The 18,483-nt window shown below is 44.9% G+C and overlaps 1 protein-coding gene across 2 annotated transcripts in view; it reads right to left on the minus strand.

Moving 5' to 3' along the window:
- Window positions 1-1,555: 1,555 nt before the first annotated feature.
- The window catches only part of scn4ba (sodium channel, voltage-gated, type IV, beta a), a 32,392-nt gene continuing 15,464 nt past the window's right edge, over window positions 1,556-18,483 (minus strand). The window contains exons 2-6 of one of the 2 annotated variants that reach the window (XM_014214183.3): window positions 7,480-7,643; window positions 7,083-7,302; window positions 6,080-6,209; window positions 5,682-5,748; window positions 1,556-5,529 (exon numbers count right to left, since the gene is read on the minus strand). In XM_014214183.3, the coding sequence (XP_014069658.1) occupies window positions 5,700-5,748; window positions 6,080-6,209; window positions 7,083-7,302; window positions 7,480-7,643 (563 nt within the window). In that variant the 3' untranslated portion in view covers window positions 1,556-5,529; window positions 5,682-5,699. The remainder of the gene's footprint in view (window positions 5,530-5,681; window positions 5,749-6,079; window positions 6,210-7,082; window positions 7,303-7,479; window positions 7,644-18,483) is intronic. The other variant, XM_014214181.3, reaches the window with a different exon arrangement.

An 18,483-nucleotide genomic window follows, 5' to 3' on the forward strand; every position in this document is an offset into this window, starting at 1 on the left:
TTTGCTTTGTTTCACTTGGCCTTGGTGGGCTCAAACAGTGCACAACATAGCCTATAGAAAAGGAGTTTTAAAATGCCTGTACTGTACTGTTCTGTACAGTATGCTGCAGGTTGGAGCAGGGGGTGTTCACTGCATTTGGAATGTGGCAAGCAGAGAGCAGACTTCACAAACTCTTGGCTTGGCAGTGTGAGTAGGAGTCGCTCCGGCAGTGGGCCGCAGGAAACCCATATTAGTATCAAATCAGATGATTATTACATCTACTATATACGAAGCAGACAATGTTAGGACTGAGTGGATATATTTCTATTTCTGTCCCCTGACTGTCATTGTCGATCTTTATATTGGATAAATATACCTTGTGGCAATGTAATCTACAATGCTTTGTTAGAAATTGGAGTGTTCTTTTTTGAGCTGCAGAATAATCATATAACATAATTTGTTTAATTTCAAGGTTGTGCAAGTGTGATGAGAGTGTATCAAATGCTGCTTAATAAGACTGTGCTATAACAGTACTCATAATACTACCAACCATGCTGTTAGTCTGTGTTGCCTGAGACATTGGCTCTCAGGGTGAGTCATGTGGATCTGCCACGCTGATGCAGACTTGAGCTGATTGCAGCTTTTAGTCTATCATAACATGCGATCCACAATGCATCACTGCGGCTATGCGACTGCCTCTAGAGCAGCACTACATTGGGCATGCTCACTGCTGCACCCCACAGCTCAGGCATGCACTGTCAAGCTCAGAGCTTGTGGATCTCAACTCAGACATGGCTAGTCGAGCGCAGAGCTTGCGGAACTGAACATACTGAGGGGCTTGAACAGACAGTGTTCTTCTAGAGATACTGAAACTGTGAACGATAACTCTGTACTTAGTAACACACAACACATGAAATACCGATGGTATTTCTGGACATTCTCAGATCTGATTAAAGTTACAGAAGGGAAAATAAATCTGCTAAAAACAAGATACAAACACAGTAACTAGCCTCATTTTCTTCATCGACATGATCCTTCTGAATACATCCACAGAGGCATATTATTATTATAATATAAAGACACTGACAGACAAGGATCAACTGAACAGTATTGCTTTTCTCCCAGAGGCAGGCTTTGGTGCTTTTCCTCCAATGTGAAAGGAGTAACGGTTCACAGACTTCATGTGGAACCAATATTGTGTGTGTGTGAGTGAGTGAGTGAGTGAGTGAGTGAGTGAGTGAGTGAGTGAGTGAGTGAGTGAGTGAGTGAGTGAGTGAGTGAGTGTGTGTGTGTGTGTGTGTGTGTGTGTGTGTGTGTGTGTGTGTGTGTGTGTGTGTGCATGACTCTGTGTGTTTCTGGTTTTCTACGGAGTACCACAATGGACAGAAGAGCCACCATGGACCACATAATCACAAACAGTTGGTACATCAGTGCATAGAACAGGCAGCACACCACCTTACCCAATAGCTAAATCCATGAGCAGATTCATGAGCTGTTTTACTACCACAATAGCACATTCAAGTTGTCAACCTCATTGCTTCTATTAAACATAGGTATGTTTGAATAAAATATGGAAACCACAGTGGAGGTAAATAGTGAACAAGTTGATACGTGATTCTGCAAGAACCTGCTGAAATGTCGTTGCTATATCACGTATGCTACCTTGTGCTCTCTAAAGCTAAGACATTACTTGGCAAAAGAAAGTCCAGTGCCACTACTACATCCATCAACTGATCCTATTAGATTCAAATCACAACCATGGGATATGGGTATGGCAGTGCTCTGTCTGAAAGCATTCCCTGGCTCTCCACGTCACCAGTGCCCCTTGGTAATACAACAAAAAAAAGGTACTGCAGATCAAGTGATAAGGAAGACCTTTCCAAAGGTGCTAACCTCAACACGGTGAGGGAATAGAAGAAGGGAGGTCTAGAACGGATTACGCCCGGACAGACTAGTTGTCCATCTCAAACTCTTTATCTCGCTATCACCACACACAATCTGGTTACAATCAACCCGGGCGACCGTCACCCTACCTGCAAAGTCTACTAGCACACCTCTCTCTAAATCTAGAATCGGCTTCCTATATCGCAGCAAAGCATCCTTCACTCATGCTGCCAAACATACCCTCGTAAAACTGACCATCCTACCGATCCTCGACTTCGGTGATGTCATCTATAAAATAGCCTCCAACACTCTACTCAACAAACTGGATGCAGTCTATCACAGTGCCATCCGTTTTGTCACCAAAGCCCCATACACTACCCACCATTGTGACCTGTATGCTCTCGTTGGTTGGCCCTCGCTTCATACTCGTCGCCAAACCCACTGGCTACAGGTTATCTACAAGTCTCTGCTAGGTAAAGCCCTGCCTTATCTCAGCTCACTGGTCACCATAGCAGCACCCACTCGTAGCACGCGCTCCAGCAGGTATATCTCACTGGTCACCCCCAAAGCCAATTTCTCTTTTGGTCGTCTTTGTTTCCAGTTCTCTGCTGCCAATGACTGGAACTAACTGCAAAAATCTCTGAAGCTGGAGACTCATATCTCTCTCACTAACTTTAAGCACCAGCTGTCAGAGCAGCTCACAGATCACTGCACCTGTACATAGCCCATCTGTAAACACCCCATCTATCTACCTACCTCATCCCCATACTGTATTTATTTATTTATCTTGCTCCTTTGCACCCCAGTATCTCTACTTGCACATTCATCTTTTGCACATCTACCATTCCAGTGTTTAATTGCTATATTGTAATTACTTCGCCACCATGGCCTATTTATTGCCTTAACTTATCTCATTCGCACTCACTGTATATAGACTTTTTGTTTTCTTTTGTTCTACTGTATTTTGTTTATTCCATGTGTGACTCTGTGTTGTTATATGTGTCAAATTGCTATGCTTTATCTTGGCCAGGTCGCAGTTGCAAATGAGAGCTTGTTCTCAACTTGCCTACCTGGTTAAATAAAGGTGAAATCAAATTAAAAAAAATAATATTCATCACATCCACCACATTCCAGATGTTCATAAGGATACCCTATATTAGTAAAGTGCCTACAATACCCCTCCTAAGTCTACGGCGCCACCCTCTCCCTAAACCCCTGCACATTGTATGATCTCCGGGTTGAGGAGAGGTGTGGAGAGGAGATGGAGGGGCCTATTACATTTCCATCTCAGATGAGTAAACCCTATGAAGTGGACATTCATGTATAGTCCTAGCTCTGCAACTACAATGATACTTTATACTCGCATAGATGTAGAGAGGTGTGGCCGTCATTTCAAGTGGCATCTCTGAATTTGAATAAACGTGGACAAACTAATAACACATTTGCCTTAGAAACAAGTTTGAAATAAATGCATTTAAACAGATATGTTATGGCTTTGCCTAGTTTGTCGTGGAATATTATCGCTTTGAGAATTGCATGATTTACATTAACCAGGCAATATGACATTCATTCTTGAGGGGACAGAGTTCTAAGGGGAATGCTTTGATGAGTGACAATGGATCTTTGTACTACTTGAGTCATTGCGGTCCGTAGTTCAAATTCCTACTCCCACAGCTGTCTCTATTTTGGGGAACAACCAACAACAGTGGGTATTCATAAAAGAATCATGCACATCCGTAGTGGGGATTTTGGTTCATATGGTGACTGATTTGAATACGGGACACAAGGTCAAGGGGTACTGATGATGAGCCTGCTTGGTAGTTGGCATCAGAGTCATCAATACAATGTTTTGCACTGTTGAAGTCGTGGGGCATTATCCTGTATTAGGCCAATAGCCACATTAACATGTTAGTCCTATGCGGGTGAAGTGGATGTGAATAAACTGCAAGTAGCCTACAGATTCACTATACATACAGGCCAGGTGATGGCAGCACACTAGACAGCAGTCTTTCCTGGGGTATGGACGTGTTTCATATATAAGCAACATTCACATGCTAAAAAAAATGCATTTGTTATTTGTTAGAAGCAGCGTCATAAACTTGAATTCATTTTTATAGGGAAATGGGTTTCTGGGAATTGTCTTTAGTTTAGGTCTTGTTCTTCATGTTATTTCCATTTCTTTGTGTGTTTTTTTTTTGTTGTTGTGTGTTTTTCACAGCGGTTTTAAGACTCCCTAAAAGCGAAGGGAGTGGGAAGTGAAAACAGGCACCTGTGTTTCATCTAATGCAAAAATGAATCAAAGCATTTCTGGGCTGGATCTAACATACACTCCAATGACTCCCATCTTCCTCTTCTCCTTTATCACATTCCTTTCCTCCGCCGTGACATTGTCCTCATAACCAGGCCACTGCTTTGCCTTCCAAAGCTTCTGAACAGTATTTGTGTTCAGTATGCAGATCTAATAAAGAGCCTTGACCTCAATAACTGTATTGTTGATAATTGTGGTAAACATCTTTCAGTTACTGTATATCCTATGGAATAGGCACAATTGATACTGGATGAAATTTGTTCTGCATCAAAAATGGACTGTAAACGTTCGTTATAGTTAAAGGAGGGAAGCTGTTTGCTCCCTGTAAAAGGTTTGCAGAGAGTATAAAGAATCTCCATTGGGCAGTAGGCAACCTTAAACATGGCTCTTAATCAAAAGAGCTGTAGAGATGGTCAGAATATATTGAGCTGTTATAGATATACAAAATGGCAGTTAGTAAAACTTGACAGTGTGGGAGTTACTGTGTGTGTTTGTGTTTTTATGCAGGTTGGCATTTATTAGGATGAATCTTGTCCTGGAGGCAGTTCTGCAGGGTGGTCACAAAGTCTTAAAATGTGATTTTAAACCAGAGGAGGCTGGTGGGAGGAGCTATAGGAGGACAGGCTCATTGTAATGACTGGAATGGAATAAATGGCAAGGTATCAAACACATTAAATATATGGAAACCATGTTTTACTCCTTTCCATTCATTCCATTCCAGCCATTACAATGAGCCTGTCCTCCTATAGCTCCCCCCACCAGCCTCCTCTGGTTTAGACCTAACCTTAACCCTGACCATAATTACACTGTTAACCTTATGTCTAACCCTAACCTTAAATCTAGCGGAAAATGCTCAGCTCTGCCCCCATGACAAGATTCATCCCAATAAACGTCAATCTGCTGTTTTTACGTAGTGTGCATGAATGAGTAATTGGTGAGACGTCGATGTTGATTCCAGAAATGTTTGAACAGTAAATAGACTTTGAGCTGATTCAGATAAATACTGCAATAAACCCCAATCTGAATACAAAATATATAAGGTGTCATTGGAGTGTCTGATCCAGCCCTGATCACCTATCACGTTCCCCAAATCTCAAGCACAATTTAAAATATACATATGATTTCACATTGGTTCATGTTATACTTGTGTCATTAGATAAAGATAAAACAGTCCATTGATAATAGCTTTCTTTCTATGTCTGTTCAATATATTTGCATGTGTACATGTATACAGACATATATGTACATATACACAGCTGTATATGTTTCATGCCTTTGGTGTGGCTTTGTTGTCCGCTTTGGCTGCGTTGAGTCCATTGTCTGTGTTGTCCTGTCCTGAGCTCACAAGGCACTCTTTACTGGGAGAGAGAGAGGAGAGAGAGAGAGAGAGAGAGAGAGAGAGAGAGAGAGAGAGAGAGAGAGAGAGAGAGAGAGAGAGAGAGAGAGAGAGGTCAGAGTCAGTGTGAAGATAAAAAGGCAAGTAAAGAAATGTTGATAAAGGCATGCATACCAATGTTCCATGACAGTTTCAAAGGGGGGAGGCGGTAGCCGAAGAGCTGTCGGTTCGAATCCCAGCGCTGACGGGAAAAATGTGAAGGGGGTGAGCTGGCAACCAGAGGGTTGCTGGCATTAATATCTCAGATGCCCTTGAGCAAGGCACTTAACTCCCAAACAGCTCAATGGGCGCCACACTGTGGCTGATCCTGTGCTGCTCCCAGCCTGTGTGCGCTATCTCTGTATCTGAAATGTATTTTCCTTTTTGCAGCTGCACACACTCACATAATACATACTAACTGTATACTCTGCCATCACTTATACACCTGAGTTGTCATCACTTATACAATTGAGTTGTCATCACTTATTCAACTGAGTTGTCATCACTTATGCAACTGAGTTGTCATCACTTACTTCTTCTCTGCAGACTTTTTTAGGATGAGGAGCACCACAGTCTTTGTCACCATGACAACGATGATCAAGCCAATGACTCCGCCCACGACAGACACGATGATGGTGGTTACGGTATTGTCAACCACTTTCACTGGGGAGAGGAGGTGGATAAGACAGGAGAGAGGGCGGAAGGGAGGGAGGAATGGGATGTTGAGAGGAAGAGAGGGTTCTGTAAGATGAGTACTCAGCTGTTTCCCTATAATGATAGTCAGGCGTACGTTCTAGGAGAATGTGAAGAAGTCATTGGACGCAGATCTTTGACATTATGTCAAAGATGAATCTTTTAACATTGAAGAAAAACCAACTGGCAAACATATTTTACCAGGCAACGAAGAGAGAGAAGGAGGGAAAGGGTAGAGATGGTGTGGTCAGTCTCACAACCACAGCGCTGGGTGATCGATTGATCCACTCATGAGGAGACATGATACATTTCCATATAGCTTTTACCGCCAAGGAATTGATTCTAGTGTAGAATAACAATACATAGATCATGCTGCAACATAACACTTGACCATGGAACTGATATCAGGGTATTCTTGAGCCATTATATACTGGGTGGTTCGAGTGTTGCGTCGTGCGTAAGAACAGCCCTTAGCCGTGGTATATTGGCCATATACCACACCTCCTCATGCCTTATTGCTTAATTATAAACAGTGTAGTTCCAGTCCTGAATGCTGATTAGCCGTCAGCCGTGGTATATCAGACCGTATACCACGGGTATGACAAAACATTTATTTTTACTGCTCTAAGAACAGCCCTTAGCCGTGGTATATTGGCCATATACCACACCCCCTCGTGCCTCATTGTTTAATTATACAAAGTGAAACTTAGACACATGACAAATGAATCAGATATTTGCCCATACTTCCACCTGAAGGCATCAAAACGACTGGCCTAAACCTAAATGATGAACATGTCGTCAATGAGCATGTTGTATGCAGTCAGGGAGTGTGCAGTGCCTTACACTCATCCACCACGAACAGGGTGAAGATGGCGCTATGGTTGCGATGCTTCTCCTTGGGATTCCGGGCGAAACAGGTGTACTCTCCCTCGTCCTCGAAGGTCACGTTGAACAGCAGGATGGAGATGTTGTTGTGCTTACTGCTGCCCACAAACACTATCCGCTCGTGGTACACCTGCACCCGTGGTTCCACACCTTCTACAGGGATCACTGCATCACACAGCTGGAGAGGAATAGGGAGGGGGAGGGGGAAGAGGGGAGAAGGAGAGGAAGGGGAAGAGGGGGAAAGGGGTGGAGAACAGAGGTGAGGGGGAGAGGTGTTGAGATATGAGTGGGAGGTCAAGTTGCTCATTGAGGGGGTGTTAGTGACGGAGATAACTCCTCTCAGTCAGTGTCTTGCCTTCATAAAGGTGCCGTTGTCGTTGTATTGCCAGTTAAAGTAGAGGTTCTTGATGCCGATGCAGCTGGAGTAGGTGCATGGTAACAGCACCGTGCTGCCATTCATTGCCTCCATGAAGGGCACCTTCCCCACTGAAACCTCCAGCGCTGAAGCACACCATACCCCTGGAAAGGACGGAGGCGGGAGGGGAGGAGGAGAGAGAGAGAGAGAGAGAGAGAGAGAGAGAGAGAGAGAGAGAGAGAAGAGAGAATACGATTAGATTTGTAAGTAAACAATTTGGGATTCAATGATGTGGCAGACTGGAGGACAGAAATATAAATTCTCTACAGAGAGAGAAAGAGAGAACAAGGAAGGGAAAGTGTGAGGACATCATTTGTTTTTCCCCAGCAGTAGTAGCTTACATTACCGTCTTCTCTTATCTCTGGCTATTTTTACAGCGGCCTGGCTGTTAAACGGCTGTTACTATCATCACTTACCCAAGGAGCTGGCACTGGGGCACAGCACACACACAGTCAACCTCAACAAGCTCTCACAGTCTCACGTCAAAATGAGATATTCATCGATGTTCCTCAAAAGTCAAATTTCGAAGTTGTTGAAAATGTCAAATTTCAAATGTGTTTAAGGTGAAGTTAAGGCATTAACTCGGAAATCAAGGGTTAAGGAATGAGGGTTAGGGTTAAGGAAGGGTTAAGGGTCAAGGGTTAAGGGTTAAGGAATGAGATAGGCTTAAAACAAAACTAACTTTCTATTGCTGGATCTCAACCTTTGGAATAAGAGGCAGATGCTTACACCAATCTGTTATCACCGTCGACAACGCTCTAGCAAAACCGAAACCTACTTGAAGGTAACAGCGCTCACTGTTGCCCCTAGTGGTCGGTTTCTATGCCATCACCTGACATCCTCAGACATGGATGGACGTCAAATACTGACTTGTATCACGGGTGACCTGGCTGGTCAACCTAGGCCAACATAGACCTGTTTAACATGACACACTGGTGTGTGTCTGTGTGTGTGTTTGTGTATGTGTGTGTCAGTGTGTGTGTGTGTGTGTGTGTGTGTGTGTGTGTGTGTGTGTGTGTGTGTGTGTGTGTGTGTGTGTGCGCACGTGTGTGTTTGAGGGGTGTGTGTGTGTGTGTGTGTGTGTGTGTGTGTGTGTGTGTGTGTGTGTGTGTGTGTGTGTGTGTGTGTGTGTGTGTGCGTGTGTGCCCGTGTGTGTTTGAGTGTGCGTGTGTGTGTTTGAGAAGGTGTCCATGATAAGCCATCATGCCTCCCCAGTCAAAGCATCCGCGCGGTCTCCAAAATATTTGAGTCCTCCGCATTCTACTGCATCCAAATCAAGTATTCTACTCAAACATGTTTTCATGAGAGAGCGAGTGAGAGACGGAAAGTGAAAGAGGAAATGCGTGTGTGTGGGAGTGTGCAGGAGGAGGGACAGAGAGAGAGAGAGAGAGAGAGAGAGAGAGAGAGAGAGAGGGAAGACAAAGAGGGAGAGTGGAGGAGGAAAGAGACAAAGATAGACAGAGAGAAGAGGCAGGTTGTTTTCTGTCTGGTCCTGTGGGCCATGCAGTGCAGCACGCTGCAGCACGGCGGGCGGTGGGATTCTCACCACGCGGCTTGGCATCAGTGCTGAGAGGACTGCACAGGGGCTATATTTAAATCCTCCCAAATCCCATCTCAATATTTCGTTCTGGGAAAGAAATAGTGAGTGTGTGTGCCGAGTGTATGGGTGGGCCTGTTACCAACCCTGGTACAAGTGAGTGTTTTTTGGATGGTAAATGACTGAAGACTATAGTACTGTAGTCCCACCAGCCTTGCACAACATGGCAATAGATCAGATCAGGAGAACCAAGCAATCCCATCAGCCAATTACCTCAGCTTAGCTCAGCTCAGCCTAGCCCCTGCGTTACCATAAGCATAAAGTGAAAATGAAATAAAACATTGCCCTTTCCAAAATAATTGAAATGATGAATCAATGAAAATAATTTGTTTGTACTACGCCAATACCACGGTATGTTAACACACTGTGATGTGATGATGATTGCCAATAGACAGGTGGGTTGGTAGCCTGGGTACCAGTCTGTTTCTGTTAACATTCCACTCTAAACATGGCATATGAGACACAAGGAGTGGAATGTTAGCAGAAAGAGAACCCAGGCTATTGGGTTGGCAACTCCACGACAAAAACGCAAAAGGCTGTGTATTGTTGTTACTCTGGTCGGTCAGATAGCTAGCAGAAATGACTAGAAGCATGAATGCAGATGGCTTGTTTCAGCTAGTTAATAGGGCTAGTTAACATTTACATTTAGATTTAAGTCATTTAGCAGACGCTCTTATCCAGAGCGACTTACAAATTGGTGGATTCACCTTATGATATCCAGTGGAACAACCACTTTACAATAGTGCATCTAAATCTTTTAAGGGGGGGGGGGGTTAGAAGGATTACTTTGTCCTATCCTAGGTATTCCTTAAAGAGGTTGGGTTTCAGGTGTCTCCGGAAGGTGGTGATTGACTCCGCTGTCCTGGCGTCGTGAGGGAGCTTGTTCCACCATTGGGGTGCCAGAGCAGCGAACAGTTTTGACTGGGCTGAGCGGGAACTGTGCTTCCTCAGAGGTAGGGAGGCGAGCAGGCCAGAGGTGGATGAACGCAGTGCCCTTGTTTGGGTGTAGGGCCTGATCAGAGCCTGAAGGTACGGAGGTGCCGTTCCCCTCACAGCTCCGTAGGCAAGCACCATGGTCTTGTAGCGGATGCGAGCTTCAACAGGAAGCCAGTGGAGAGAGCGGAGGAGCGGGGTGACGTGAGAGAACTTGGGAAGGTTGAACACCAGACGGGCTGCGGCGTTCTGGATGAGTTGTAGGGGTTTAATGGCACAGGCAGGGAGCCCAGCCAACAGCGAGTTGCAGTAATCCAGACGGGAGATGACAAGTGCCTGGATTAGGACCTGCGCCGCTTCCTGTGTGAGGCAGGGTCGTTCTCTGCGAATGTTGTAGAGCATGAACCTACAGGATCGGGTCACCACCTTGATGTTAGTAGAGAACGACAGGGTGTTGTCCAGGGTCACGCCAAGGTTCTTAGCACTCTGGGAGGAGGACACAATGGAGTTGTCAACCGTGATGGCGAGATCATGGAACGGGCAGTCCTTCCCCGGGAGGAAGAGCAGCTCCGTCTTGCCGAGGTTCAGCTTGAGGTGGTGATCCGTCAGTTAATAGAGTCCCCACTTAAAATATTCAACAAACTTCTTCTTATTATAATTTCTATTTAACACGCTACTCCTCTTACACGATCTAAGCTAGGAAATGTCATTCAAACTTTAAAACATGCAGACTGGTCTGGACTGAGTTGCTTGTTGTAAGGTTCTGCTTTTCTTTTCTTAGTCAACCTTCTTTTCTTAGTCAACCTGTTCTTTTTTGTGTGTTCTTGAACGTAGCCCTGTTTCTTTGTGTTCTGGAATGTAGCCCTGTCTTTCATTTCTGTTCATTGATTTCACCTGTGTTCATTTCTCACCTGGTCTCATCAGCTCCCTATTTAGTTCCGTTTTTTCTGTTTGTTCGCTTGTGAGGTATTGCTTGTGTTTGACTGCCTGCGGTTGACCGTTGCCTGCCTGCGGTTGACCGTTGCCTGCCTGCGTTTGACCGTTGCCTGCCTGCATTTGACCGTTGCCTGCCTGCGTTTGACCGTTGCCTGCCTGTGACCACGATGCCTGCCTGTGACCACGATTCCTGCCTTCTGTAAAGGCTTAATAAACATCTGCCATGCTCTGCATGTGAATCTATGAGAATCTATTTTTCTCCCTGAGTATTCATTACACTTGTATCCAACTTTTTGATATATTTCATACTTTTTAAACTATCAAACTTTGTCTTTTTTGTCCTCCATCCACTTTCAAGAGATTTCTTCAACATTCTAAAGGCCCCATTGTGACATCATCACTTTCGACCTTCCATTCACTGTCAATGCAGCTTTTGACACAAATCATCTACTTTGACCACTTTGCCAACAACTTAGACAAAAATTGAGGGTATGACATCTTGGTCTACTTCCCTGCTTTCCAAATCTGAAATTGGAACATAATTATCTGTTACCAATCTAACAATAATGCTGTTTTAGTAAATGCATTAAAAAAATCACAATTGCTGTTTTGACCACTCCCCCAATAAGTCAGACAACTTTAACCAATCAATAGGTAGAGCTGTTTTAGTAACACATCAACTGCTTTCATTAAAGATGCAGTAAGTTATGTCAGAAGTTAGCAGATTCATTACTCACCAACAACACCTGCAAATTCCATTTTGAAACATTTTGAAGTTCACTTCCCTTGCTCACGAATCAGGCAAAGTTATGTGGGTCAGAGTTCAGTATTTATTTAGTTTCATAGCACAAACGTTTTCTAGAATGTTTCTCACACTGGCTTTAGCCATGAAGGAGGCAGGCCTGCCAAGGCCACTGTTGCCTAGCAACACATGCCTCGGAAGGAGACAATATCTTCAGCGCGCGACAAATTCCCATGATTTGTGAATCTGTTTTGAGCCGAACGGCTAGCGCTAAGATTTCGATTGCTTCCCCGGGTCTGGACGAACTGGAATGCTACAGAGAGGATCTCTAATGCTCACTAGCTTTGTCCTCCTTCTCAGGATGGTGCCCCAAGCTATAAATAACTCAACTGGCTAATTTGCATGTCTGTAGATAAGGAGCGTTGACCCTGCTGCTCTGATTGGATAGAGCGCAGCTGTCTCCGTTCACTCAATTCATATTTCACCCAATCACTTCTCATCAGGTCTTTCAGTTTTTACACGCAACAACTGTAGTTTAGACACTGATCACAACCACACAATGACTGAACCACACAACCACTGACCACAACTACTGACCACAGCTACTGACCACTACTAGCCGTAACTACTGACTACAACTACAGACCATAAATACTGACCACAACTACTAACCACAAATACTGAACACAACTTCTGAACACAACTACTGAGCACAATCACACAACTACTGACCACAACCACACACAAAAAAATGGACCACAACGTCTGACCACAACTACTGACTACAACTACTGACCACAACTACAGACAATAATAACACAGCTACCAACTACTGAACCACACAACTACTGACCACAACTCCTGACCCAAACTACTGACCACAATCACTGACCACAACTAGTGACCACACAGTTACTGAACCACGCAACTACTGACCATTAATACTGACCACAACTACTGACCAAAACCACACAACTACTGACCACACAACTACTGACCACAACTACTGACCGCTCTCAATTAAATGAAAGTAAAGTTTCAAACAACATTGAAAGGCTAGACGCAGGAGACGAGAAGCAGGTACAGCGAGTGAAGGTTTAATAGCTGGCGGACATGAAACGGAACAGGAACAGCGTCTGGACAGGAACACATAACAACAATTAACGCGGACACAGGGAACACCACCGAGGAACAGACAGATATACAGGGGCAATCAGTCACGTGAAGGACTCCAGATGTGTCCAATGAGCACTGCTACGCGCCCTCGAGCACCAGGGAGGGGGAGCGGGAGCAGGCATGACAAACATAATGTGTGAGCAGCATTAGGTGAAAAGGTATGAGAAATACTCCCTACTAGACAGATTGACAGATGTACTTTCTGGAAAATGTACCTTTTAGTGTATCAATAACATCAGTCTGGCCATTCTCTCATCAATCTGAGAGACATTTCAAAACAAATGATCCGGAATTCAAGTTTCTTATGATATGAAAACATCAAGAGCAGTGATGTTGTGGAGGCTAAATGCAGTTTACCTCCCTTTTGCAGAAAAAAGCATTGAAACGATAATTACATGTACTGTTTTAAACAAATCAAACAATGTAACAAAGTTTTAATCAGGGTATAGACAAACATTACATCTTTCTTGTCTTCATTGGATAATGAGGGCACTTGTTTGACATGCCATCAGCTTGAGAAAGACATTTTCACCCTCTTCCACTACCACAAAAATACTTTTAAAGAGCTAAAGCACGTGACAACAACTTTATTTCTAAAGTTACCATCTAGATGTATTTTGCTATTAATACCATATCTTGCTTTGACACTTGTCATGTCTATGCTTATATGGATATGGATAGCTAGCTAACCAACAACTGTATTAATGTATTTGAAAGACGAAAAAGTTCATTTCTGTTTTCAAAAAACATTTGCAGGCGGAAAATAGTTTATGTTGTCTATAATAATTGGATTGTAAGCCAACCCCGTCTGTTTTTTGCCTCGTGTTTATTTTTTTTGTGAGGGCATCGGTTTTGTTGGTAAACAACCCACCTGTCTGTTATAAATTAGTCCTTTAAGGCTGCAGTTATGGTGTGATTGGAGGTATGTCCAATGCACAGGTTCCATCTTGAGCCAGCCCAGCCCAGCCCAGTCCCACCTAGCACAGTCCCACCTAGCGCAGTCCCACTTAGTCCACTCCCACCTAGCCCACTCCCATCCAGCCCAGCGTAGCCCACTCCCACCCAGCCCAGCGTAGCCCCCTCCCAGCCAGCCCAGCCTAGATAACTCCCACCTAGCCAACTCCCACTCAGCCCAGCCTAGCTCACTCCCACTCAGCCCAGTCTAGCCCCCTCCTACCCAGCCCAGCCTAGATCACTCCCACCTAGCCCACTCCCACTCAGCCCAGCTTAGCCCACTCCCACTCAGCCCAGTCTAGCCCACTCCCACTCAGCCCAGCCTAGATCACTCCCACCTAGCCCACTCCCACTCAGCCCAGCCTAGATCACTCCCACCTAGCCCACTCCCACCCAGTCCCACCTAGCATAGTCCTACCTAGCCAAGCCCAGTCCCACCTAGCCCAGTCCCACCTATCCCAGCCCAGTCCCACCTAGCCCAGCCCAGTCCCACCTAGCATAGTCCTACCTAGCCCTGTCCCACCTAGCATAGTCCTACCTAGCCCAGCGGAGTCCCACCTATCCCAGCCTAGTCCCACCTAGCCCAGTTCCACCTATCCAAGCCCCACCTAGCCCAGCCCCACCTATCACAGCCCAGTCCCACCCAGCCCAGTCCCACCTAGCACAGTCCCGCCTAATCCAGCCCAAAATAGCCCAGTCCCACAAAGGCTCTAGCTTTCCCTCCCTATGCTGAGATGGAGCCTCCCATTCAGCTCCAAGGTCAGTGGTGTTGTATGTAGCCAAAGCTTTTGATTTGTTCATTTTCACACTGCCTGGTGCCATTATATGGAACACTCATGATGACTATTATGATGGGAGTGTTCACATTTCATCAGGTGTCACAGCTCTGCGATCCACAGAGAGGTGATGATGATGCACTAAAATAAGGTGTCTTCATGAAGGGAAGCAGGGAGGGGGGTTTGTGTGTCAAAGAATGGTGGCTGCAGTGGTGGATTGGTGTGTTTGTGTGTGCACAATCTGCTTCTGCAATAGAAAATGCATTCAACTTGTTATTTCCGTTTTATACACTGAACAAAAATATAAATGCATCATGTGAAGTCTTGGGCCCATGTTTAATGTGCTGAAATAATAAATCCCAGAAATGTTCCATACGCACAGAAAGCTTATTTCTCAAAAAATGTGGTGCACAAATTTGTTTACATCCCTGTTAGGGAGCATTTATCCTTTGCCAAGATAATCCATCCACCTGACAGGTGTGGCATATCAAGAAGCTGATTAAACAGCATGATCATTACACAGGGGCACCCTGTGATGGGGACAATTAAAGGTCACTCTAAAATGTGCTGTTTTGTCACACAACACAATGCCACAAGTTTTGAGGGAACGTGCAATTGGCATGCTGACTGCAGGAATGTCCACCAGAGCTGTTGCCAGAGAATTTAATGTTAATTTCTCTACCATAAGCCAAATGTCGTTTTAGAGAATTTTACAGTACGTCCAACCGGCCTCACAACCGCAGACCACGTGTAACCACACCAGCCCAGAACCTCCACATTCGGCTTCTTCACCTGTGTGATCGTCTGAGACCAGCCATCTGGACAACTGATTAAACTGAAGAGTATTTCTCTGTAATAATGCCCTTTTGTGGGGAAAAACTCATACTGATTGGCTGGTCCTGGCTCCCCAGTGGGTGGGCCTGGCTCCCAAGCTAGTGGGCCTATGCCTTCCCAGGACCACCCATGGCTGCGCCCTTGCCCAGTCATGTGAAATCCATAGATTTGGGCCAAATTAATTTATTTCAATGGACTGATTTCCTCATATGAACTGTAACTCTGTAGAATTGTTCCATGTTGCGTTTATTTTTTTCTTCAGTATAATTCATTACCGATCAATAGACAATTTGATGTGCCAGTGAATGGCAATACAGTCTCAAATGACAAGGTATTGACTGAAAAAATGTTGTCTTAGTAAAAAAGCTTGTCCTTGGCTGTGATCGATAAGCTATTTAAAGCAACTTACTTAGGAAAACAAATAACAATTCAACAGATCATTAATTGCACCGATTACCTGGGGCAATTACCACATTAGTGCTGATTCTTCCACTTCAATCCAAATAGTGTAGATCATTCTTTATGAATATCCCATCCGAAATCTACCCCTAGCCCCTAGCTCCTACCCCCTAGCTCCAACTCCCTAGTCCCTAGCCTCTAGCCACTTCAGTCCAAATAGTCTCGGTCATATTTATATTGCATCTGAAATCTAACCCTATAATCTGCATTGTGTAATCAATATGGTGTGAATTCCACCTAGAGGGCTAGTTGGTGCTATTGGCATATAGTTTATATCCATCCAATCCACTGTCAGATCTTGACAGATTGTTCTTTTAACTGGGCCGCTGTGGCTGAGAATGACAGTGTTGAGAATGACAGACACTAGCATCAATCACAGTTCAGCAAAGAGAGGGAACTGACTGAGGGAAGCAGAAGGAGAATGAGCGAGGGGTACCTGCAAAACAATCCAAGCTCCCTATTTTGTACTATTTAAATTTTGCCTTCCCGGCTTATCTCCCTCACCTATCTCTAGGGATGCACAGGCATATACATATTGTACACACAAACCCTTGCATGCACGCGCACTCCCTCTTCCTCATCGCAATATATCCCTCCCTCCCTCCATCCATTTCGTTCACGCTCTCTCTGTAATGCAGCAGAGTAATTCTTCAGTGGCTCAATATACTCTGTTTCTTGCTCTGCCTCTGCTCATCTACTCCTCATCTTTACACAATTTACAGGCAACTGTTTTGTGGTGGTGTTGGTTTTGGCCTAAGGGGGCTCAAGGGCTCTGAGGCCAGGGTTTGGCGACACTATAAACTGTATGATGCCAGCAGTGCTGGTCTAGCTAGGTTGGGGAGAGCATGGCTGGTCAGTCACGTGTGTGTGTGTTGTGGGTCCCAGGAGGGCAGGACAGAACTAATCTCTCAGTGGTTTTAGTTAAAGAAACATCCTTTTGCTCATCGGCCTCGACTGCCTGCCTGCTGCCTGGCAAATATATTACCTCCAATCACTTTGTCACACATGCCCAGACACACACACACGCACACACACACACACACACAAACATTTGACCACAGACACACACACGTACACACCCACCCACCCACCCAACCACCCGCCCACCCACACACACACACGCAATCGTTGCCTCTAAGAGAGAGAGAGAGCGAGAGAGAGAGAGAAACAGGCTGCCATTGGACTGGTGTGTTGTTTATAGCAAAGGCTTGACTCCTCGTCGATTAGCAGTGACTCAGCAGACTGTTTGTTCTGTTGACACAGTCAACATACAATTGTGGAGACACTGCTGTTACCATATTCTGAGAGTTTTACATTACTGTTGTACAACACTGTAATATCCAGTGAATGAAGAATAGTTCTGCTCACCTGATATGATATTTGCCTTGTAGTTTAAGAGCTAGTGTCTATCAAACTGCTCATATCACGACTCGGCACATTTTTAAGCATGTGTGGTGTGTGTGTGTGCCTAAATTCTTAAACCTGCCTGTCTGCGTCTCTGTGAGGTGTTTACTTGTTTGTCCTCTAAGCTACATCCATCTAGACTAGCAACCCAAACTGGCAGCCTCCCTGTCCTCTCCTGATTCCTTTAGTGGCCCTTGTGAATGCATCACAGCTGTGATATCTCATGCTAATCTCAGATTAAATCAAGAACAGCTGTCCCCCCCCCCCACACACACACACACACAAATACACACATCCAATGACCAAGGGGATATACCAGTTGCTAAAGTTAGATCAGTTATGATCCTAACATGAGCGACAGAGACAGTGGTTTGTGTGGGGACAAGGCTGGATTATATTCCTAATCTCATCCTTTTGGCATTTTCATCTCGTCCGGGGATTGATCACTAATGTAAAGTGATTGCTGGCCTGGAACTTCCTGTCAGATGCTCCATTCAAACTTCTGTTGTAATTTCTATTCCAAGGGAGTTGGGAACAGAGAAAGGGCACCCTTCTTCAAAACATCCCCATCTGAACGGCCTGTTCAGAACCCAGGAAGTGGTCATTGGAGTGATGGATTTCAGAAAGAACAGAAAAGAAAGAACAGAAAGGACACAGCCCTCCATTTACTTAGCTATCTCCCATCTATTGTTCTTAGTTGTGTATCTGACTCCACCCATCCCTGTCCCTCTCTTCCCTATCTTAACCATTCCGCCGCCCCTGCCTCTTTTACCTACGTCCCACCATCACTCAGAATCTCTCGCTAACTATTCCTCCTCACCTCACCCCTGCCCTGTACATCCCTTCACTGCATTAAAAACTCAGAGCTGGTTAATAATTCATCTGCCCTTGGTTCTCCCCTCTCCTCTAGTCTCTCCTCCTCTCATTTCTCTCTCCTCTTCATTACAGGCCCGCCACACTTGTCTCCACAGGCTGTGTCAGACATTGGGGAAGACTCTTTATTTCCACTCAAACTTTTATCCATCCCTTCTTTCATGGGAGCTCCTAATGTAACTTAGCTCTGGTAAAATACATCTATTTCTGTATTCTCTCCATCCCTCTTCACATCCCTACTTCTTCACTGAGTTGACCCT

The sequence above is a fragment of the Salmo salar genome, chromosome 09, assembly GCF_965601325.2.
Source record: "Salmo salar chromosome 09, fSalSal1, whole genome shotgun sequence".
NCBI lineage: Eukaryota > Metazoa > Chordata > Actinopteri > Salmoniformes > Salmonidae > Salmo > Salmo salar.